Source organism: Equus caballus, chromosome 8 (assembly GCF_041296265.1).
Source record: "Equus caballus isolate H_3958 breed thoroughbred chromosome 8, TB-T2T, whole genome shotgun sequence".
Lineage (NCBI taxonomy): Eukaryota > Metazoa > Chordata > Mammalia > Perissodactyla > Equidae > Equus > Equus caballus.
In genome coordinates, this window is record NC_091691.1 from 21,161,282 (window position 1) to 21,183,995 (window position 22,714).

The 22,714-nt window shown below is 60.9% G+C and overlaps 1 protein-coding gene across 4 annotated transcripts in view; it reads left to right on the top strand.

Moving 5' to 3' along the window:
- The window catches only part of RBM19 (RNA binding motif protein 19), a 129,418-nt gene extending 110,672 nt beyond the window's left edge, over positions 1–18,746 (top strand). Inside the window, exons 24-26 of one of the 4 annotated variants that reach the window (XM_070275444.1) lie at positions 1,231–1,295; positions 17,448–17,560; positions 18,085–18,746. In XM_070275444.1, coding sequence (XP_070131545.1) covers positions 1,231–1,295; positions 17,448–17,560; positions 18,085–18,112 — 206 coding nt within the window. In that variant the 3' untranslated portion in view covers positions 18,113–18,746. The remainder of the gene's footprint in view (positions 1–1,230; positions 1,296–17,447; positions 17,561–18,084) is intronic. The other 3 variants (XM_023647108.2, XM_005612586.4, XM_070275445.1) reach the window with 3 other exon arrangements.
- The last annotated feature ends 3,968 nt before the right edge of the window (positions 18,747–22,714 follow it).

Consider the following 22,714-nt stretch of genomic DNA (forward strand, 5'->3'; position numbering starts at 1 on the left):
TGTGGACAGTGTCGGTGGCCTCGGTGCCTTTTGGCTTCTAGTCAGGACGGGTCATTGGGAGGCCTTGCCGGGAATCGGGGAGGGGAGGGGAGTGGGGTCAGGGTGTTTCTCCCCCACCTCCCTCCCTGGTGTCCCTCCCAGCATGGAGACCGTGTCGTTGTGCTCATCCGTGTCACGAGTCAGTTCCTCCCTGGGCCCCCGTACCTGGCACAGTGTCTGGCGCAGGCCGGGCCCTCAGTCCAAGGCTGGGGAATAGACGAGCCAAGGCGAATGAGGAATGGGAGAAAGCAGGGTCAGTGTGCTGTTGCAAGCTCACGACTCAATAAGTCCCCAGATCCTGATGGGCAGAAGGAGAGCCCATCCTATCGACAGCCATTGACAGGCCCAAATGCACCTGTCGGCAAATGTTTGTGTAAGGGACTCTCCTGGTCCCCCCGCAGCCCCAGGCCAGTGGCAGACGCCGGCTCGGCAGTTCTGCCTGCGTGGGAGAGCAGCCCCTTCAATAAATTGAGTTCCAGCGACAGCAGTGTCGCCTCAGCCCAGCGAAGCTGTGGGAGTGCCTGTCTCCACTCAGCTGCAGGCCAATCCCAGCCGGCGGCAGGTAGAATAATAATGGTAATAAAGACAGTGGTTTGTTTGCGTTCGTCTTCCCGTTGATCCCCCCTCCGCAGCCCTGTGAGGTGGGCACGGTTAGCCCACTTTACAGGTGGGAGAACTGAGACCCACCAGGCACTGAGGTGACTCGTGAAACCTGCTGTTGATTCAGGACTTCCCGTGTGCCAGGGGCCGGCCTCAGGAGGGCACGCGCATTGTCTCGTTGCTCCTCTCAGCAGCCCTAGCAGCTGTGGGCGCTGCTGTCCCCATCTTGCCTGGAGAGGCTAAGCGATGTGTGCGCCCAGAGTCACTCAGCTAGCAAGGGGCGGAGCTGAGATTGAACTCCAGACCGACTGCAGCCCCTGCCCCCGTGCACTGTGTTAGACGGCAGACGCCGTTATCAAAGGGTCCGGCTCCATGAGATCTGAGGCGTGTGTGTGAGTGTGCCCTGCAGGGAGGGCCTCCTTCATCCTGACCCCCCCAGACCCTGAGCCTAGAATCTGCGGACTCCCTTCCAGCAGTGGAGGGACTAAATGGTAAATTGTAATGAGAAACAATGCACAGCCCTTTAGTGTTGACACAGCATGTCCTCGTAGAAGGCCTGTGGTGTGCGTGTTCCGTTGTCCCTGTTCACAGGTGAGGAAACTGAGGCGCAGAGTTGGGGGCTGGACGAGTCGGCACAGAGTGGTCGCTGGGGAAATGTGAGTCCCTCTCTCCCGCCCGCCCCACTGTCTGATTGATCTCTTCAGGAGACGGGAGGCGCTCACGGCAGCCCTGAATGTTCGGACCAGGGCTCTGGCCTCCTGCCCTCCTGGCCGGACACTTTGCCCTGCTCTGCTCCTTCCCTGTGGCGAAAAGTGCCCAGCTCATTTGTGTTGAAATCCGCCCTGTTCGGAGCTTCCAGGCCCTGGCAGACTCGAGGGCAGGTGGGATCCATGCCCAGTCGCTCCCCCAGCCCTGGTCTCCGCCAGGCAGGCACTCAGATCTCAGGAGGAGGCCCCGAGCCCATTTGCCTGAGCACCAAGGCCACGACAAAGGGCTCCCTGTGGAACGGTGGGCCTCGGAATGAAAGGCCGGCATCCCTGCCATTTGGCAGGGCCCTGCAAGAAGCTTGCTGGTGACGCCGTGGCCTCCGAGCTGCCCTCGGGGACAGTGACCCCAGCCAAAGACCTCATTGTGACCATGTGATCAGTGAGAGCCACCTGAGTTTGCCCCTGCCCTGAGGCTTGCTTCTCCAGCAGACCAGCCATTAACCTGGGGTGACCGTGAGGACAGGATGCTGGTGGGCCGAGAGCATCCCAGCGCCCATGACCAGGCTCTCTGTCCTCCAGGGGGTCCCTGACGAGCCTAGGTCAAGGTAGACAGCTCGATGTGCAGTGCAGGCGAGATGATACTAATCATTGTTATTATTACTGTAACAACCTTCATCTGTTAAGCCTTACTCCGTGCCAGGTCCTATCAGTGGGCTTTTACAGGTACTAATCCTGCGGAATCCTAGGAGGTAAATACTGTCCTCATCCTCTGTTTCACAGATGAGGAGACTGAGGCACAGAGTGGGCAGATAACTTGCCCAAGGGCACCCAGCCATGAGGGGCCGAGTCAGGAGTCAGACCTGCCTCTCAGCCGCCTGCTGCACCACACATTCTTATGGCAGGTGTGCGCCACTGTATGTGTCCCCGTGCCCGTTCTGTGACCTCGGGCAAGTCGCTCAGCCCCAGCCTTGTCGTCTGCACAATGCCCTGGGGTGCCCACCTCGGGAGGGGACGCAGGGCTCCGGGCGATGGTGCCTGTGGCGCTCCTGGCGCGTCGTGAGCATGCGGCCGTGGAGGGCTTCTCCCTCCCGTCAGGCTCTGTTCTCCTTCCTTCTCTGGGCCGCCGAGAACGCTGCCCGCCTTCTGCGCCTTCCAGTCTAGGCCGGCGAAGGGGGATGCCCTCTGGGCAGAGGACTGAGACGTAAGGGAGAGCCCCGGTTTTTACACACCTGGGCAGTAACAAACGTGCATGTGTGTATGAGAGAGAGAATGGATGTGCCCCAACACAGGCAGTGCTCAGGACAATGTGTCTGCCTCCGACTCGAGATGCCATCTGGTGGCCCATGTCTCGAGGGCGTCCCCATGCCTCGCACATGGTGGGCGCTTGTCAGTGCACTAGGCGATGCGGAGGAGGAGGGGGAGGGGGAGGGGGGAGGACTCTTACAGGTAAGACGGCATTCAGACCATTTTGCCTTCTGCCACAGTTGTGGAAGCTCGACATGCTTGGCCCCAGTCTGGTGCTCACTGCTTGTCCAGCTCCCAGAAGAAGCCAGTTTTGGCCCTTCACCCTCCCTGCCCCCAGTGGGAGCCTTCATTCCATCCTCTGTCCCTGGATGATGGCAGGGCGTTATGTTTCCTCTTACCTGTTGATGCTTACAAAACACCCGTCCCATCCCATTGAACAGCACAGAGCCGGTCTCTGAAAGTCATTTGAGAAGTTGCGCTGAGGACACAGACCTTGACCCCAGGCAGACGGGGCTTTCTACAGGGACCAGCAGGCCAGCTGCCTCCCGCACAGCTCCCCGCAGGCCCGTCTTCCTGCCTCCCCTCCCAGGCCAAAATCAGCTTTCTGTCTCTAGCTCGGCAAGGAGGAGGAGGAAGGGGAGCAGGGGGAGGACGGAGAGTGCTATTCTGTGGGAGGGTGGAGCGTACGATGCGGGGCAAAGGAGGAGTGGTGGCCGCTGGCTGTGTCCCTTTCTTCCCGAGCGAGTTACAAACCAGCAGGGTCGCAGCATCGAGAAGCTTTCAGGGCCTGGCAGGCCTCGGGGCGCGCGAGAGAACATAATGGGACAGAAGCAGCCCGCCCGCGCGAGCCTCCGTTTCCGAGTGCACGCCGCCGGAGGGAGGCCAGGCAAACAGGCTTTTCTGGGGGGGGGGGGGGGGGGGGGGGGGGCGGCTCGCTGCCGGCATTGTCTTACTCCAGCTGGGAGCAGTGATGGGCTGTGGTTAGCCACGGCACCTTTCACCTCCCGAGCTGGGAGCGATGATGGGCTGTGGTTAGCCGCGGCACCTTTCACCTCCCGAGCTGGGAGCGCGGACATGACCAGCATGGCAAGCGACTGGCAGCGGCGCTGTCCCCCGCCCGAGCCAGGCCCACCGGCAGAGAGAGGGGCTCGCCAGGCACAGACGAGCACCTGTCCCATGCCACTGGCCTCAGGCACGCAGCTGGAGCCCTTATCCTCCAGATCTCAGCCCAACTGTCAGAGGTCAGCTTTCCCCAACACGGCTGGTCCCCGGTTCCCTCATCTGTGACCCCCACACCCCGTCTTCCTGCCACTCTGTGTCCCGGTGGGCGATTGTCAACTCTCTCTTCTTCCCTCCAGGCTTTACCCTCCAGGGGACACGCCCTCTGCGTGTCCCCTGCCTAGGCCCTGCGTCTAGTGCAGGGTGGGTGCGTGCTAACTGGGGGGTGAGTACTCAGACGTCAATGAGACCTTAGTCATCGGCAGGGCCGGTTCTAACTGAGCACCTAGCATGTGCTGGGCACTGTGCAAGGGTCAGAGCTCAGTCCAGCCTCACTGTCACCCACAGGGAGGGAAACCGGCTCCAGGCCCCACGGCTAGTTAGGCAGGCAGCCAGCCCCGGGCCCTGTTTGGTCTTAAGCCGGATATTCCTAACCCTGAGCCAGAACACCACCGGTCTGGAAAGAGGCAATCATGTCACTTCTTACTAAAGATTGAGTCAGATGAAAGAGAAAGAAAGACAGGAGAGAGCTTTGTCGAGGACCTACTGTGTGCAGGGAGCAATGCCAATGCCAAGTGGTTTCATTTGAGCCTCCCAACTCCCTGGAGAGAGGTGCTATTCCCATTTTTCTGAGGTACAAACTGAGACCCAGAGAAGTCTAGTGACTTGCCTGAGGGCACACAGCTCTGCACACTGCAGAACAGACAACCCCATTCCACCACTCCCTATAGCCCCAGCAGTTCCTAAATCCCAGATGGTCCCCCTTATCGGACCTGGGCTCCAAATCCAGGTAGGGCAGTGGTTGCAAACAACGGCCCACAGGCAGATCCAGCCCACAGCCCATTTTTGTAAATGAAGTTTTCTGGGCACACAGCTATGCCTGTTCACTCACGCGTGTCTGTGGCCGCATTCTCACACTGCCAGGCCAGAGCTGAGTCGCTGCAACAGAGACCCTATGGCCCGCGAAGCCTAAAATATTCACTGTCTCACCATTTATAGAAGAAGCTTGCAGCTGCCAGGCCAAAAATGGCTGCCCTCATTTTATCCCAAAGCCTCTCACCATGACCCGCTTTTTTCAGAGAGCCTACAATTCCAGAGGCATCGGAACCCCCTCCACCCCTCTGCCCAGAGTCCTCTGCTCAGGGACTCCAACTTTCCCTGGAAAGGGCCCCATTTTCCCTTCTCACTTGGCTCCACTTTCATTGATTACTTCGCTCAGTTCTTCAGTGGTAGCTGGTCATCCGGCCCTTACTCAGCACAGAGCACAGCAGTGAACAAGAGAGAGGGTCCCTGCCCGCATGGAGCTTATGTTGAGGGAGAGACAGAGGACAACAAAGAAAAAGTAACATCACAGTTCTGATGTTGGCAAGCCCTGTGGAGGAAATGAGAAGAGAAAGGAGAATAAAACATACTCCTCAGGCAGGGAGAAGGGGGAGAGGTTTCCATCTGGGGGCTGGAAAAAGTCTTTCTGAAGAGTCAGCGTTTCTGTGTGATGCAATGGTGCCAGCCAGCCAGACAGATCTGGGGGAAAACATTCCAGGCAGAGGGAACTGCAGATGCAAAGGCCCTGGGGCAGAAGCATGTTCCAGCAGGTCCTTGTGCCTAGAGAACTGGTCCAGACTGGAGAATGGTGGGAAGCAGAGCTGGAGAGGCCAGCAGAGCTCCCTGTGGGGCCTTGTGGGGCGTGGCTGGGAGCGTGGCTTTTATTCAGGTACACTGGGAAGTCCCTCCAAGATTTAAAGAGGGGAGTACCCTGGCCTCATTTACACTGCCAGACCTTATCCTTGCTGCTATCTGGGGCATGCATTGTAGAGAGGCAGGAATGGAGGTAGGAGTCCCTTTGTAGTTGTCCCAGCAAGCAAGCGCAGTGGCCTGGGCGGGGACAGAGACCAGGGGCAGAGAGAAGCAAGTGGGTTGAGTGTAGTGGTAAAGGTGGAGCCAGCCGGACTTGATTCTCAAGACAGGAGGAGTTAGGGCGGGTGCCGAGACTTTTGCTGGAGTCTCTCCGAGAACGGTGGTGCCCATGACGGGCGAGGCCCGGGAAGCTGGGGAGAGCGGGTGGGGGGTGTTGTGGGCAAGTTCGCTGTGAGACTCTCTCAGGCTTCCCGCGGGGCGTCACACGGATAGATGTATGAGTTCAGAGCTCGGGGGCGAAGTCTGGCCTGAGATATAAATTTGGAAGTCCTCAGCACACGGATGAGATTTAAAGCCTGCCGCAGCTCACCCCGCCCCCACCCCGCAACTGAATCATTCAGAGGATGGCACGTTTGCAACAGATCGGGACCAGGAGAGCCCGTTACCCCCACAGCAGCCCTGGCAAGTGTGCCTCCTTGATCCTGGCCATGAAAACATGATCATCGGCCTTTCAAAACCACCATCAGGAAAGTTCAGGCAAGTATGTGAAGTTAGAGAATTTATTATTTCAAATATCCCTCTGCTGTGCATCTCCCCAGCCATCTGGAGACAGAAGTTTCCCGTAAGCTCCCCGCCTCATTTTTATTCCTCAATTTGGGTACCTCTCGTTCCTTCCTTCTGATGTCACTGTGGCAGCCCTTCCTCGGGAGGTGTCGAAGGCCCAGCAGGAGGCAGGTGAGGGCGGACTGTCCCAGATGGGGGAAGGGCCCCTGCAGGGTCCAGGGGCATGAGAATGGCTCACCCCTGCCCTCTTGGAAGGGGGTTGCCTTCCCTGCCCAGGGTGCTGTGTTCAGTTCTTTACCTGCTCCCAGCCACGTGGGTGGTGCCACCAGGAGAGAGGTTGAAATTGGCCTGGGAGACCCACTCTTCCTCGCACACCCCCAGCCATCCCCGCTGGCGGAGGCAGAATTGAGAGAAGAAAAATCAAGAAGCTGGAGTGTTATGGTCAAGGCGGCTCCTAGGTGGCAGCTGCTTGCAGGGGTGCAAATGGCTGGCCGTGGGGAGGGAGCCACATTCACAAAGCCGAAGTTTCTCCCTGCAGAGGGGCCGGCGAGGCTGGAGGGTCCGGGAGTGAGCTGGAGCAGGTGTCCTCCGGGTCACCCCCTCCTCCTCTTCATTCTTTCCACCCCCCACACCCCGAGCCTCTTGGAGTGGCATTTTGGAAATATTTCCAGGCGCTTCAGCAATATCCTGCACACTGTCTTCCCTGTCCCCCGGGAACGGCTGTCCGTGCAGGGAAGGTACTTGCTCCCAATCCCGCTAAATTGTTATTGACTTGTGTTCTCTGCGTTCTGCAAACATTTCACTCAGCCGTCGCCAGCGAGGCCAGGAATCCTGCTAGGGCTAACGGGGAAACCAGCTGTGCCGGGCCATTTTTCCTGCTCTTCCTCATCGATCACGGAATTAAACTGACAGGAGAATTTCAGAGCGACTTGGGAGGGGAAGGGGCTGGGCCCGGATTGGACGAGGGTTTGGGGACCTGGGGACCAGAGTGTTGGAAATCGGGGCAGGAGGAGGCGGACTGGCCTCCAGGGCTGTGGCTGGCAGCAGGGGCGGCCGGTTTTGTTTCTGAGCGGCAGGCTGGCCCAGGCCCGAGAAACCCGAGGAAAGCACACAGATGTAGAGGGTTTCGTTGCTTCTCCACAACCACAAGTAGAACCCGTGGGGTTGGGTAGAGAGACGATAAATCAGAGGCCGCGCAGGTAAGCCGTCAGCTGAGGCCAGCCACACATCTTTACTTTGCCTATAAGATGTGAAAAAAGTTTTGTTTTTTTAATTCATCGCCACTATTTTGCTACCAGAAAATGTGACCTAAAAATTGAGATTCTGTTCTCTCTTGAGAAATCTGGATCTCTCTTGAGAAATCAGGTCTGACCACCCTGAGGGTCTTGCACTCCCAGAGGGCAGCTGGAGCTGAATCACATAGCTTGCCATTTGCCGCAGTCCACAGTCCTCCCTATAGTCACCCACCCAGACCATTCGACTCCTTCACAGTCCTGCCTGGCCCTTCCAGGCCTTTGCACTTACGGATCCTGGGGCAGCCTCATTCCCCGTGGGCCCCTTGAGGCAGTGCTACTGATTCCTGCTTTCTGGCATGTACTCCCAACCCAGGGCCTGTGCCAAGAGGAAGGGGGCAGGCAGCTAATGTCAGCGGAGCCCCTAGAAGTTGAAAGATACCTCCAGGCCCGGGGCAGGGAGGTGGGGGACGCCTTCTGCCGTTTCCCGCCTCGTTTTTCTTCTGTCCTCTGCAGCGAGTCACTTTCACCTGGACACCCGCCCCCGGCCCCAGCCCCCAGCCTGCAGAGGCTGCTCCAGCACCTGTAACTAATGCACACACGTGCAGGGGCGAGCCCGAAAGCCCAGGCTCAGCCCGGCCTCACAGCCCTGCCGTGGGCTGAAGCCACTACAGTCCAGGCCAGGGCGCCTTCACCAACCCCTGTGGATGGGGAGCCGCCAGTCCAGCTGCCTGAAACCAGTGTGTGCCCAAGATGCTTAGAGGACTGAGCAAGGCCCACCCTGGCTGCACTGTGGTCCCTTGCTTCCCAGGGAGCCAGAGCCCTTAGCACCCAAAGTAACAACGGCAGTAGTCACAGCAGTCTCAGAAGCCAGTGCCCACCCAGGCCATTCACACTGAACCTCTGGGGGAGGGTCCAGGCATCAGTGGTTTTCTAGATGGTTCTATCGTGCGGCTGGTTGAGAAACACTGGCCTCTTGAGAGAAGGTCTCCTGCAGCAGGGTGGGTGCTGTTCCACGCATTTCCTGTGGAGGAGCTCCCCCTGAGGAGGGCGAGGGCTGCGTCTCCCACCGCAGGGCGAGCAGCTGAGCCACAGGACCATAGGCGTTGTGGGTGTGACAGGAAGGCCCTGGAGCCAGCCCCGTCCCAGCTCAAGGCCCCGTTTGGGGAATCTGTGGGCACGTGAGCTCCCCAAGGCCTAGAGTAAGTGCTTCTGCATCTGAAAAATGGGACAACGATACCACCCTGCTCCTGGGGCTCTGGACGCCACTCTCAGAAGGCACCTGGGAGCTGCCCTGCTCCTGTCCGGAAGAGCTGGGCTCAAGGCCCGGGGTTGCAAGGGCTCCCTGCTTGCCGTTGGCTCGTCCTCCTCAGCCCTCAGTGCTGACTCAGCCTGCTGGGTGGCCGGTTGGTGGGGCCCTGCCTGCCCTCTGCACTTCCTTAGAACAGCCTCCTTGTACCTTGTGTCCTCGTAGGAACCTCATTGTCCCTTTTCACGTTGACTCGACACCTCTGCTTGCCTGGCACTGGGCCGAGGGCTTCCACACCTTATCTCGTCGGCACCTCTGTGGTGGGTGCTCCTACCGAGCCCTCTCTACAGAGAGTAAGTCCAGTCATCCCGAGGCCGGGCACCAGTGAGTGGCAGAGCCCAGACCTGGCCCTGGGGCCCCAGCATGGCCTCTGTGGCTGGTGGTCCAGTATGTCCTTTGGGGTCTTCTTCACAGCTGTGTCCCTTGCACCAGGCCTGGCACATAGCACACACTCAGTGAATACTGGCTAGGATGACTGAAGGCAGGAACCCATAGGCCTGAGGTCTGGAAGGCAGGCCCGTCCCCATTTCGCAGACAGGAACACTGAGGTACGGAGTTAAGCTCTCCTTTAAGTGCCTGCAGCAGAGGGGCGGGGCTGGGGCCCAGTCTCCTCCTGCCTGCAGGCTCTGAGCAGGGGCTCTCAGTCACAGCTGGTTCTTAGCAGGACCAGCCTTGGAAAGGCACTTCCTTAGAACAGCCTCCTTGTACCGACAAAGAGCCACTAACTTGGTCTTGTGAGCCAGGCCGGTCCTCTCCCTGACGAGTGCCCTTTATTGTGCGAGCATCTAGTGTGCACCTGCTCTAAACCGAGCCCCGGGGTGCAGACCCATCTGGATGTCTGCAGGTTCTGCCCTTGGGGGCTGCGAGATCTGGAGCCAGGAGGCAGGGGGACCCGGGCGCCGGCAGCTGAGGGAGCCACCCGCTCCCCGTTGACCCACCTCACTGGTGGAGGGTTTCTCCAGGTGCTTAAATCCCAGACACGTCCCACCAGCCCTGTGCCAGGGCCACACGGCCCTCGAGGCGGGGTGCCATTATCATGTCCCAGATACAGGGACAGCCCAGTATCCACACGCTGTGGCTCAGGCGCCCTAATTCCCACAGGGTGGGACTCACAGACTGCTTGTGCCCCCAACAGCCCGGGACAGCAGGCCGCTGAATCTGAAGGCTGTGGGTGCCTTGTTCCCGCCTGGAGTCCCGCCCTCCCCACTCCACCCTCCTTCCTCCCCTGGAGGGACAGACAGGAGACAGAGCTGCATCTGCCCCCTCACCCCGCCACCGGCCTGTTGGAGTCGGCTCAGGCACGGGTTTAGCAGAGCAAAGCCTGCTGCAGGGGCCTGCACTCCACAGTCGGCCAAGGCCTCGCCTGGCCTTTGTCTCCCAGGATAGCAAACCCAGGGCCTCCAGGAACAGGCCGAAAACACACCACGTGAGTGAGCCTCCCGTCTCCAGGGCCCAGTAGCACGCAGCCCATCGGCTCCCTTTAGGTGGGGACCTGGGCCCAGGGTGGCCGATCAGCCAGTTTCAATAGGAGCTAGAAATGGAGATCCTTGTGTAGCATCTCTGTGTGTTTACATATTGGTTACTCGTTTTTTAGTTCAGTGATGTTGGCAAATCCACACGCTCTTCGGTGGGCCTGTGGTGTGTGGCTCTGCTTTGTCCCGTTTGGTCACCTGTAGACCATGGGGACTTGGTCTGGATCCCCTGGGAGCAGACCCTGAGACTTGGATTCTGGCACCAAGCACACCACCTAAGAGGTGAGCCTAGGAACGCACGTGGGAGGGGGAGGCGGGGCGCCAGTCCAGGGGCCTCGATGAGCACCCACAGCTCAGAACTGTCCCCCGTTAGTCGACGGAGCTGGGACATGTGTCCACCCGCTCCCCGTTGACCCACCTCACTGGTGGAGGGTTTCTCCAGGTGCTTAAATCCCAGACACGTCCCACCAGCCCTGTGCCAGGGCCACACGGCCCTCGAGGCGGGGTGCCATTATCATGTCCCAGAGCTGCGTGCCCGTGCTGTGGGTGACCTCCAGGGTGGGGTGCCCAGAGCAGCTGCTGCATTTGTCTGGGGCTGGTTTTGCCACCCCCATTTTATAGAGGAGGGAGGTGACCTTCCCACAGGCTCTGTGACGGCTCCCACTGGTGACAGCGAGAAGGCCAACCTTTGTGGAGTGCTTGCTGTGTGCAGGGCCCTGTGGCCCAGGCCTGATGCCTGTGTGCTCTTCCCAGGCTCATAAGCACCAAGGAGCGGGTGCTGTTCAGTAACCGCAGAGGCTGAGCACAGAGAGCCTAGGCTCCTTGCCCCGGGCCGCCCAGCCGGAGCCACAGCCTGGCACTCGGAACCGGCCTCACTGGGGTCACGCCTGCCTCCTCTCGGGGTTCTGGGTTCTGCCTCCGGAACCAAGCCCTGCGAAGCGCTTGCTCTCGTCCCTCCCGACAGCCCCCGCCCGCCCGCGCCTTTCTCTCTGCCCGCCTGTGCCTTCCACGCAGGGCGACGACGCCAGCCAGGGCCGGGAAAGAGGCGCGGGCTGGCATTCTGTCAAGGAATTAATTGAAAAATAAAATCATTAGATGGGAACTCCAGAAATGCAGAATGGTGGTTGGAGGGGGAGGGGGCAGGACTAGGGGGTTGCTGGGGGCCGGCTGAGCTTTTTGTCAAGTTAATTTCCCGGGTATTGATGTTTGGTGACACTCACTCGTTGTTTATCTTTGGGTGCAGCTGTAAGACTGAAAGAAAATGCACAGCTTGTTTCGTTTATTTATTTTACACCTTTCTCTGGTTCCGCATTATGTTTGTTTGGTGAAAACCCACTGAGGCTTTTGATGTTGGGGAAGCGGGGTTTCAGCAGCTGTTCCCTGCGAGCTGGGTGCTCTGCGCAGGCAGGGCCTGCAGGGAGTGCCGGGTGCTGTTGGGTGGAAACTCGGGGCCCAACGTGACCTCTGGGGGAGCATTTGGGGACCCGACCTGGGCCAGACGCACCAGCCCCCTGAGAGCAGCATTGGCTCAGGGTACCAAGCCCTCAGGAAGGCCCGGCTCCACACACGAAGTCGCTAATCCTCACAGCCGCCCCACGAGATGGTCCTGTTTTCATCCCCAGTGTTCAGACGAGGCCCAGAGAGCTGAAGCGACTTGCCCAAGATCACGGAGCCCTTAAGTGGCAGAGCAGGGACCTCTGATTGTCTGACTTGCAAGGCTGTGGAGTTGGCCGGTCGCTAACCTGCCTTCCATGCCTCCCACCCCACATCAGTCGGTGGATCCCCCTGGGCCTCCATTTCCCAACCTGGGGGGCGAGGGATCGTGCCTCCTTTGGCCTGGATGAGCCAGTTCATTTCCTTCACTTACCTAACGACTCGTTGCACGTTGCCGACTGTCTGTCCACCTTCCTCTGACAGCCCCGCCCTGTTGGTGCTCACTGGCCAGCGGCAAAGAGATGGGTGTTAAACCAGCCTCTCTGATGTGAGAGATGGTGACAGAGGTGTTGCCCTCAGCCCCCTCGATAGAGCCTCAACTAGGAGCTGGGCATTGCTCTTTTCACTCCTTCCATCCCCACCACAACCACGAGGTGGGTATTCATAGTGTCCCCATTGTGCAGCTCAGGAAACTGAGGCACAGTGGGGCTAAGTCTGCTGCCTCGGCCACACGGCCAGTCAGCGCCCGCGTGCCTGAGCAGGGAGACGATCAGTACTGAGGAGAAGCAGGGGTGCTCCGAGAGCCTCCCACAGAAAGGGGAACCCCTCGCCTGCTCCAGACGGCCTGGGAGGGCTTCCTCTACACTGGGGCCTGGGGTCACAGAGGGAGGGGTGGAGGAGCAGGCTGGTCGCCCTTCTTATACGTGCGGGGTCGCATCTCAGAGGGACGCCTGCCCTGCCCCGTGTCACACAGCTTGGGAGCCAGAGCCAAGCATGTCCCATCCTAACATCAAGCGTGTGACCCCGTGCCTGTTGTGGGCTCCTGTGTGGCCTCGACTGTGCCTCCGCCCCCGGCAGGGCCCCTCAGGAGCGCCACGTGGCGCCGCACAGAGCTTGTGTGGGTTGCAAATTGGACCCGCCAAGGTGGCTGAGGTGCACTGGAGGGCTGCCGCTGACTGTGGGGCCTTGGGGGTGCACCCCTCTGCGCCTCCACCTCCGCAGCTGGGCAGTGGGGGACGCCGCCCGCCTCCTGAGGGGCTTGTGGGACTCAGATGGACGCTGCTTGTCACGTGGCCGTCCTGTGCGTGTTTCCTCTTCCAGCTACGTCCCCCTCCATCTGGGCCTCAGTTTCCCCAGCCAGATGCCGTCTTGGGTGCCTCCCAGCTCTGACACTCTGTTTTATTGCTATTCCAAAAACAGCAGTTTCATTTTTTAAACGTTAGCGACCCTGATGCCCTAGGGCTCATTCATTCATTCATTCAACAAATGATTCCAGGGCACCTACTATGCGCTGGGCCCTGGGACACCACAGCCAACCAGACAGACCCAGCCGCCAGCACACAGAGCTCAGGGTCTGCCAGGGCCTGGCCAGCGCAGTCTTGGGGACCCTCTGATGGCAGGCAGGCTCTCGAGGAGCTGGGCAGGCCCGAGTTACCCTGGGCTGCGCTTCCCTAGGAGACTCTGCGGGGACAGGTGCCGGGGTGCCTGTTGGGCACTGGGGCACGCTGCAGGGAAGTCGCGGTCACCACCTGCAGGCACTCCTCGCCGGTTGGTGCTGTAAAAGCCCCCACGCGCCTGGCACGGCGGCAGAGGGCAGGTCTCCCTTCCACCATGTGCCCTCGTCCTTCTGGAATGTTCCTGTGCTCGCACCACCTGCTGGAAACTGCGAATGTGAGAAGGGCGTGTGCGTGGGTGGAAGTTCACCCAGGCGCAGTTAGCGCCAGCCGATCTGAGGCGCAGAGGGCAGCAGTTCCGTCCCCTCAGTCCCTCCCGGGCTTCTGCGGGACCCCGGGGCTGCCTGATCCAGAAGAGGGAGCAAAGGCTCCGCAAGTGAAGCGCCGACCCCAGGGCCCCCACTGAGGTGGGGAGGGCCGGGATTGGAGCCCAGCTCTGGATGGTGTGGGGTCTTTTCATTCCCCACGGCTGCCTCTGCAGGGCCTCAGAGCGTGAGCCTCCTGTGGGCGGGAGCCTGTAGCCCCCATGCTGCCGCACAGGTACCCGGCTCTCTAAGTGATTGTTGGGTGACCAGAGGGGAGGAGTCTTTGGAGCCCAGGTGGCTCAGGGGAAGGTGGGCCCTACAAGCGGAGAGAGAACAGGGCTGGCATTCCAGGCGAGCATGGAGAAGACCTGGTTCACCCGTCTTTAAAGCAGTGAGGCCCAGCTCCTGGGCAGAGACAAGCGGCGTTGGTGCCCGTGGGGCTGGGGCTGAGGTTGAGAGGCGCCTGCTGTCTCAGAGGGCAGTTGATGCCAGGGAGGCAGCTGGGGTCTGGCCGTGTTGACGTCACTTCCTCCAGGAAGCCGCCCTGATAGCCCCGGCACAGGTGCCTGCCACATCCCAGTGCAGTGGATTCTGCGCTGAGCTGCAGTTGTCTGGTTGCTTCTCCATCTCCCCACGCTGGCCCAGGGCCCGCCTCGTTCACTGCCCTGCCCAGCCCGGAGCAGGTGCTCACATCTCTGTCGTATAAGTGCAGGTTGTTGCAGACTGCTCTCTGTGTCCTTCAGCAGCCTTGTCCCCCTGTCGTTTGTTCAGTCAGTCACTCAACAGATACTCGTTGAGTGTCTGCTGTGTGCCAGTCTCTGTCCCAGGCCCTGGGGATAGAGCAGTGAACAAAACAGACAAACCCCCACCCCCCGGAGCCAACGTCCTGGGAGGGAATCAGACGATAAACTACACAAGTAAACGTCCTCACAGAGGGGTCAGTGCTGCGGAGGGAAATGACCGGGAACGGGGCGTCAGAGGGACTTGTGATTTTAAACAAGGAGATCAGGGAGAGCTCACCAAAAAGATGAGGCCCCCAAGTGGCTTCCTGGTGGAAGAACATTTTAGACAGAGGGAACAGCAGGTGCAAAGGCCCTGAGGTGGGAGAGGTGGGTGCCAGGGACCAGGAAGTGGCTCGGGGTGGCTGGAGCAGAGTGAGTGAGGGGAGAGTGGTAACTGAAAGTTCAGAGACACGACGGGCTGCCTGTGTGGCCCTGGCAGCCACCCTCACAGGTGAGATGGCACCGATGGAGGGTCTAGACAAAGGAGCAACATGCTCCAATGTAAGTTTTAACAGGATTCCTCTGGCCACCATTCAGGACCAGATTCTGGGAGGGAGGGCAGAGGAGGCTGTGGCCAGGCCAGAGATGACAGCCACTTGGGCAGAGGGGCCGCGGCAGAGGTGGGGAGAAAGGCTCGGAGTCCAGTACGATTTCCGAGGTTGAGCCACGCAATGGAAGCGTGACACTTCCCCCTTGCCCGTTTCCCAGAGCCATGCTCGGTCTGTGCGAGAGAAAATGCTGTGGAAGTGAACGCTGCCAGCTGCTGCCACCCCCACCCCTGACCACCCCCCAGACCCCAGGCCAACTGTGGCCCTGGAGAGCAGGGAGCCACCGTCCCAGGCGTGGGGAGCGGGGTGCCAATGACAGGCCCGCACGCCATGTTTTGCTGCCCTTCTGTTTCCCCGCTCCTATTTCCCACCACGAGTTCAGTTTCCAGAGGCCCCTGTGCATCTTCAGAGCTGGCCGTCATAAGGAACCAAGAGCCACGAGGAGAGGAGAGAAGGCCGGGGTCTAAGCCACCTCCTGTCCCCTCTCCCCTTCTGTGGTTAACAATGACAGGTGCAGCTGCCAGGCCGGAGGCTCCCCAGGCGGGCGGGGGCAGCCTCCCACGCCTTCCTGGCCCTCCATCCCTAGACCACGCCATCCGCTCTTCCCTCGTCCAGCAGATACTAATGCGCCCCCCCAGGCAGCGTGCTAAGGCAGGGACAAGGAACGGGCAGCGTCCCGAATGAAGAAATGCCCGCAGAGGGGCTGGGAGGGGAAGTGCTGTGTCAGACGGTGGCCAGGGGAGTCCTCTCCGAGGAGGGACCTGGGAGCTGGGGCTGGACTGAGGGGTCCGGGCCCTGTGGGTGCGGAGGCGTCTGGGTGGAGCGAGCTTCCCGAGCCCGGAGGGAGGGCCGCCCCAGGGATGCCGCATCTGTGTGGCGCAAAGCCAGGGAGCTCCGAGACCCCCGAGCGGTAGTACCTGTTCTCGAAGGATCCCTTGGGCTGCCTGTAGCCCTGGGCCCTGAGGGCGAGGCGGGAGGCGGGTGAGAAGTGCTTGGGTCGGGCGGGTGGCCGTGGAGATGAAAAGGGGTCGGTGTCCCCGTCGGTTTTGGAGGCATGAGATGGAGAAATTGGCTCAAGGAGGCCAAGTCACTCGCCCAAGATCACCTGGAAGAGACTGGGATTCTTCATTTCTGGGCCAGGCGCCGGACTGGGCTCTGGGGAGAGCGGGTGAGAAAGACATGCCCGCCACCCAGCGGGGAGATGGAGGCACAGGGTCACAGGGATGGCTTGTTCCGCCTGGAGGACTTCACAGAGGAGGTGTCATTTGAGCCGGGGAGGAGAGGGAATCGGGACGGCCCCTCCACAGCCGCCTCTGTCCAGATCATGTGATACCTGTGAGCGAGGCTGACCACCAATGAGTGGTTGGACCAGCAGAGGGACTGACGGAGTGGGCCAGCCCTGAGCCCAACCTCCCCCCACCCCATTCCCTTCCTGGAGGGCCAAGGGGACCAGCACACCCTCTCCTGCCTCCCCTTGTCTCTCTGGCATTCTCTGGTCAGCCCTGGAGACTTTAGTGAAAAGTGGGAAGACTGTGGGCTTTGGTGTGGCTTGAGTTCAAATCCTGGCTTCGCCCCTTCCTAGCTGAGGGATTGTAGGCTTGCTGTCCGTGGCTCAGGTCCCTCGCCTGTAAGAGGCAATAACAGTTCTTGCCTGTGGGGTAGTTGAGAGGATTGGAGGTGTAGCACATAGTAGATACTCAATCAGTAGTGTTTGGGGCCCAGCCTTGTATTTTGCTGAGCCCACCCTGCCCTTTCATACGACTGTGCTGTGCGCCTGCATCCCCTTACCCCTCTCCTCACAGAACTCCTCTGTATTCTTCAAAGCCCAAGTCAAATAGCCCCTCCTTTCTAAAGGCGCCTCTGATTGTTACTCCTTCCTTGCCTCCTGTGGGTTCCTTGAGCGTCTATTCACCCAGCATTTATTGAGCACCTACTGTATGCCAGCCGCCTACTATACCATTAAGTGTCTGTGACCTTCAAGAATAGAGGAACAGCTACTTGTTCCCTCAACCCCTGCCCTCGCTTGACTCAGCCCCTCTGAAGGTTTTCGGCTCCCCTAGCCAGGCAGAGATTCCTTACCCTCTGAGCTGCTGGGAAGGGGCCTTCCTCCCTCCCTTTTGAAATGGTGTCCTGTCCCCTGAGACGATGGGAGGGGGCGGCCACAGAGCAGGAGGGTTTCTGGGCCGGGAGAGGCAGCCCCGTGGTGAGTGAGGCTGCAGACTGACCGCAGTGTTTCTCTCCCCTCTTCCCCGCCTTCTCTCATTCCTCCTCCTCTGAGTCTCTCCTCCCTTTCTTCTCTTTTCTGGTTCCTTCTGTCCCCCCACTTCCCTCCCTTGCTTTCTCTCCCTGCTCCACTCCTCCCTCTCCCCGCCTCCCTCCCGCTCTCCCTCTCTCCGTCTCTCTCTTCTGCCTCCCCACCCTTTCGGCTCTTCTTTTCTCCTCTCTTGCCATCTGGGCTCCCACAGAGCCCCCGAAGAAAAAGCGGTCTGTGGTGTTGGACGAGATCCTGGAGCAGCTGGAAGACAGTGAAAACGACAGCGAGGAGCAGACCCTTCAGCTGTGAGCTGGCACCGAGAGGGTACGTGCTCCAGGGCCCCGGGGACCGGGACAGCCGCTCTGGCTCCTGCGCTGCCCGCCCACCCGCCACGCGCCCAAGGTCAGAGGGGACGAGGGCCTCAGTCCTCTGCCCCTTGCCCGCAAGCTGTGCCCAGCACTAGAGGGCCAGGGCAACGCACAGCCCCCACGTTAGTGTGTCCCTCACAGCAGCTCGAGGACCTGGGAGCAGCAGAGACAGCACCCCGCCTCATGCCCAGGTCTGCTGCTCCCACAGATGTCCCCTCCCCTCTCGCCCAGCACCCTGAGACGCAGCCTGGCCCCATCCTACGGGAGGGAGGTCAGGCACACACGGACTCAGGACTCGCTCCAGGGTGTGCAGCCACGTGGGAGCTAGCCCCCTGTCCCGGGTCCCGGGAGGGCTGTAGCACCAGGGGTGACCGGCAGCTCCCTGGAGTGAGGCTGCTGGGCACGCAGCCCCGCTCCACCCGGCGCAGCCTGGGCACCCCGGCCCAGTCTCCTCCTCACTAACTGGTCACCCCCTTGTAGGGCTTTAGTGAGAAAGAAAATGCAGTAACCCATGAACAACACCAGGCTCGGTGCTGAGCGTGCAAGACAGGCTCCAGAAGCTTCCGTCCTTGTTCTCCCCTCCAGGACTGCTGAGCTGGAGCCCCTCCTGCGTCTGTCCGAGGCCTGCTCACAGCGGGGGACTTGGCCTCTGTCCTGCTGCATCCTCGCCTCTTGGGACCGTGCGCCCTGGTCTGCTCACCATGGCCTCCTGGGTCCCCTCTGGCCACAGGGCCGCTCATGAAGCCGAGCTCCAAGCCCAGGCACCAGGCCACTTGGCCGAGCTCAGCTGTCTTGCTAATGCCGGACACCCTGTGAAATATATCGAGTCCCCGTCCTGGCAAACGATGTCCCAGGCTTGGGGCGCCCACAGGCGCACACCTCCTCCAGCCTGGAGACACGCCTCCCCAGGGGGGGCCTGTGGCCAGCGCACGCCAGGAGGCAGGGTGGTGGAGAGGAAAGAGCTGCGGCCCATCCGCCCTGGGTCTGAATCCTGGCCTAGCCTCCCCAGCCGTGTCCTCAGACCAGCGAGGTCCCCTCTGACCCTCAGCTTCTCTTTCTGTGAAATGGGGGTGAGGGTGCGCCTACCTCAGAGACGGTGCTTGGACTCAGGCAGTCAATCCAAGTAAAGCCCAGAGAAAGCACCCCTCAGCACTGTGGTTTCCTTCTAAATGCGGGGCGCCGGGCGGGCTCCAGCTGAGAGGAGCCTGTGACTTGGTGAGTGAGCCCTGGTCTGTGTCAGGTTGTTCTGGATGGGGCTTCCAGTCTCCACCCAGTTTCCAGAGTTCCCTGGAACCCACACAAGGCTCCTCGGCGTTGGCAGCCCCCCTATTCCTGAGGGGCGGCATGACCTAATCCCTCCCACTCTCCTCTGAGAAGTAACGGAGGCGAAGACGCCAACCCCACGTGGCTCGCTCCCCAGCTTCTATGGCGGTTTGACCCACAGCCTCGGGTGACTGCAGCATCTGGTGGGGGCTGTCCGGTGGGGTCGATGTTAACCCTCACCCAGGCCAGACCCTCTGGTGACCAGGCTCCCAGTCGCTGTGGGTCTTGGGGTGACAGGGCTGGGTCCATCTGTTCCTCCCCACTGCTCCTCCTGTTTAGGGGTGCGTGGGTCCTCGTGCATGATCACACAGGTGGCGCTCAATTTCCACACCACCAGAGCCAGGGGGATGGTCCGTGCTCACCAAAAATAGGATTGTCAGACCTGTGGGCCTGACACGGAGGGAGGCGTCGTTGGCCCTGACTTCACTGACCAGATGATGGTCCTAGGGTGGCCTAGGATGGCCATCCCCAGGGCAGGATTCGCCACCTCCTGGTGCCAGTGTGCCGAGCTCGGGCCGTGCATTCAGACCAGTGTGGGTGCCAGGTACCAATCCGCCACTCACAGCCTCACGAGCCTGGGCCAGGGACTTGACCTTCCGCATCCTCAGTCTCCTGTCTGTAAAGTGCGTCCGTCACGGTGTCCTGGGCCCAGAGAGCTTCTGGCACCTGCAGGTGTGGCTCTGCCTGACCCCAGAAACTCGGGTCTCCACCCTTGGTGCCTTCCTCCTTCCTCTGTCCACAGGAAAAGGCCAGGAAGCCAAAGGCTGAGCCCAGAGGGGGCTCACGGACAGCAGGGGATGAGGGAGTGAGGTCTTGCTCATCAGGCTGACGGCCTGAGGGAGCAGCAGGAGGGGGCACCAGCCACTCGCCAGCCTGCGGACCCCGGGAGACCGTGTCCCCTTCCTCTTCCTGCCCCCACCTGGCCTCTGTGCCCCCACCGCAGGGGCTCACTGTCTAGACCCGTCAGCAAATAGGAGCAGTCGATTCAACTCCCCCACCTTCACGCCAGCCCTGGCTTTCTCGGGCAGCCACAGTAGACGCCACCCTCATCTCCTCCCCCCCCCTCCCCCAGGAGCACTTCCCGCTGCACGTGCAGCCTGAGCTGGGCCCGTGAACTGGATCCTGACAGTTGAAACCCTTCAGACCCTATACACACACACACACACTCACACACACACACACACACACACACACACTCCTCACCCATGGGAAGGCCCTGCCTCGGCTGACCCCGCCACTCGCCCTCACACTTGCTCTCTGGCCTCTCCCTCTCCTTTCCCACCTCAGGGCCTTTGCACTCGCCCTTCCCTCCTGGGATGCTCTTCCCTACCGTTTTCTTGACTGCTTTCTTTTTTACTCCACTTTGAGATCTTAGTTTAAATTCCCCTCCTCACTCAGAGACAGCCCCTGCCCTCTTTATGGAAAGCAGCCAGGCTCAGTTCCCCTTGCTCACCCAGCCCTGCCTCCGTGTCCCTGTCTCGGACGTCCCTGTCCCTTTCCGTCACAGCACTCAGTGGGGGGACAGCCTGGGGTTTGAATGTCTGTAACCCTGAGCCCTGTCTGTTCCCCTTTGACAGTAATGGCTGCTTCACACGTTAAGAACTCCACAGCCGTCGTCATTGTTATTACTGTAGGCATCATTGTCATCGTCCTCGTCTTCGTTCTGGAAGGAAGGAAGGTGCGGGGAGGTATAAGAGCTGGGGAAGCACCCCACCTGGCCCCTTTGGGGAGGGGCTGAGAGCCTTAGGAGAAATGTGTCCATCCCCTGTGCGGGGGGCACTGGGGTACTGGGGCCCTCAGCCACAGCCGCGGGGGGTTGGTAGTCACTGTTGTCACCGGGGGGGTGGGGGCTGGGCTGGGCACGGGGACGTTCAGGAAGGGGCCTCCAGTGGAGTCTGAAGTGATGTTGGGACATCAGTGGTCCAAACGACCGGAAGATCTAGGAGAGAAATTCCAGAATAAGCCACAGAGGTGGCGGCTGAGGAAGGCGTGCCCCCCGGGGTCCACGTGCTGCCTGGATGGGGCAGGAGACAGGCTACCCCCTTCCTCAGAGGGCCTGTGGCCCCCAGAGGCCAGGAGACAGCTAGCAAGGGATGTCATGGAGGCTGGACTGGAGCAGGTGCCCGGGACAGGAGAGGTGATGCCCAGAGGCCCAAGGACGCAGGGCTCAGCGCAGCCCCTGCACCTGGATGAGGCCCGTGGCTCGGGTGGCAGGGAGACGGGCCAGGCTGTTTCAGCGTCAGGGCCGGACCCCGCTGTGTGCCCTACGGCCATCCCCACCTGCCCTGGTCCCCGCAGGTTGACCTTTCCAGGCTCCCTGTCGACAGCCTTCCAGTCAGCTTTGGCCAGAGGTGGGCTCCAGCAGGGACCAGAGCACCCTCTGTCCCCCGTGACGACGTCTCCACCAAGGCCCTCACCCTGGACTGGTAACACAGCCGCCTCCCCGAGGCCCTCCTCCTCCTCGGAGCTGCTGTCACCCACAGGCCTCTGGCTCTCAGCTCTTCCGGCTCCTTTGGGGCTAGTTCTCCCCTGAGCGCCCTCTGGAGCTGCAGGACAGGCACGGCGGGGTGCGGGGGCTGGCGAGGCCTGCTTGTAGGGGTGGCGGGAAGGAGGCGGCGGTGGCCTGGGCAGGGAGAGAGGGCAACAGAGTTGGGAGGGCCGCAGCGTGGCTGGTCTGTGCACATGGGGCTCCAGAAGGCCGAGCAGATGGAGACCCGGGGCACTGCAGAAGCTTGACGGTGTCGGGGGTGAGCCAGGGAGCTCCCCAAGGAGCCTGAAGGGGGACGGAACGTTCAGGATGGAGCGCTGGGCTTGGGAAGGAGGAGAGGCAGCCAGTGCCCCTGGGCCTGGCAGGGAGAGCGCTGCGCAGACCCCCGTGGACGGGTGAGGGGGCCACGCAGCCACCTGCGGGAGGGGCCGGGTCAGACAGGAGGGGCAGAGGTGAGTGCCAGGGAGGTGCCCCGAGGGGTGGGGGAGAGAGCAGAACGCATTGCCCGACTCCACCCACAGGCACCCCCTCCGCCTGGGTGACCTGTCTCGAGGTTCTCAGCCTCGATTTCCATCTTTAAAATGGGCACGGGAAGCTTTCCCACCTCGTAGGGTTTTCATAAAGGTTAAATAGGTAGTCGTGGGCGGAAGGCACTCAGCAGCCTGTCTCATGCTGGTACCAGGGAATAGATGGTGGTCATCTTTGCTGTTAGTACCATTATTATTTAACAGAGGAAAGCTTGTGGGACTGCCCCCAGCGAATGACCAAGGGTGTCAGACCCCTGCGTGTGTGCGACAGGCCAGCTGGGCCGCATCCGAGGCACAGGCAGGATTGGGAGTCTCTAGGAGGTGGGTCATGGCAGAAAGGAGTCCGCACCCAGGAGGGTGGCCTGGAGGGAGTGCCCCAGGGCAGGCGGGCAGGCACAGTTGACCCAGTTACTCCTGTGCAAAGCCAGGCCCAAGATGGGCCAGTGGTTGCCGAGCCCTGGTGTTGCTGTGTTTGTTCCTAACCTTTGCAACCCCGAGGGTCACCCACAGGCAGGGACGCCCTTGCCACCATTGAATTGCCTTTTCAGAGAGCCAGACTCAGGGCCTCGGTCAGCATGGATGGGTCAGTGTGCAGACTTGAGCAGTTTAAAGAAAGGCCCCTGTCCGTGGGGAGATCCCTGGGTGTAGGGGAGGCCCAGGCCAGGCCCGGAGGCTGCCTCCTTCCTCCCGGGAAACTCGAGCTGGCATCCTTGGCCCCGTTTGCACACTGGGCGGGGCTGGCGTGGAGGATCGCCAGACCAGGGGGAGCCAG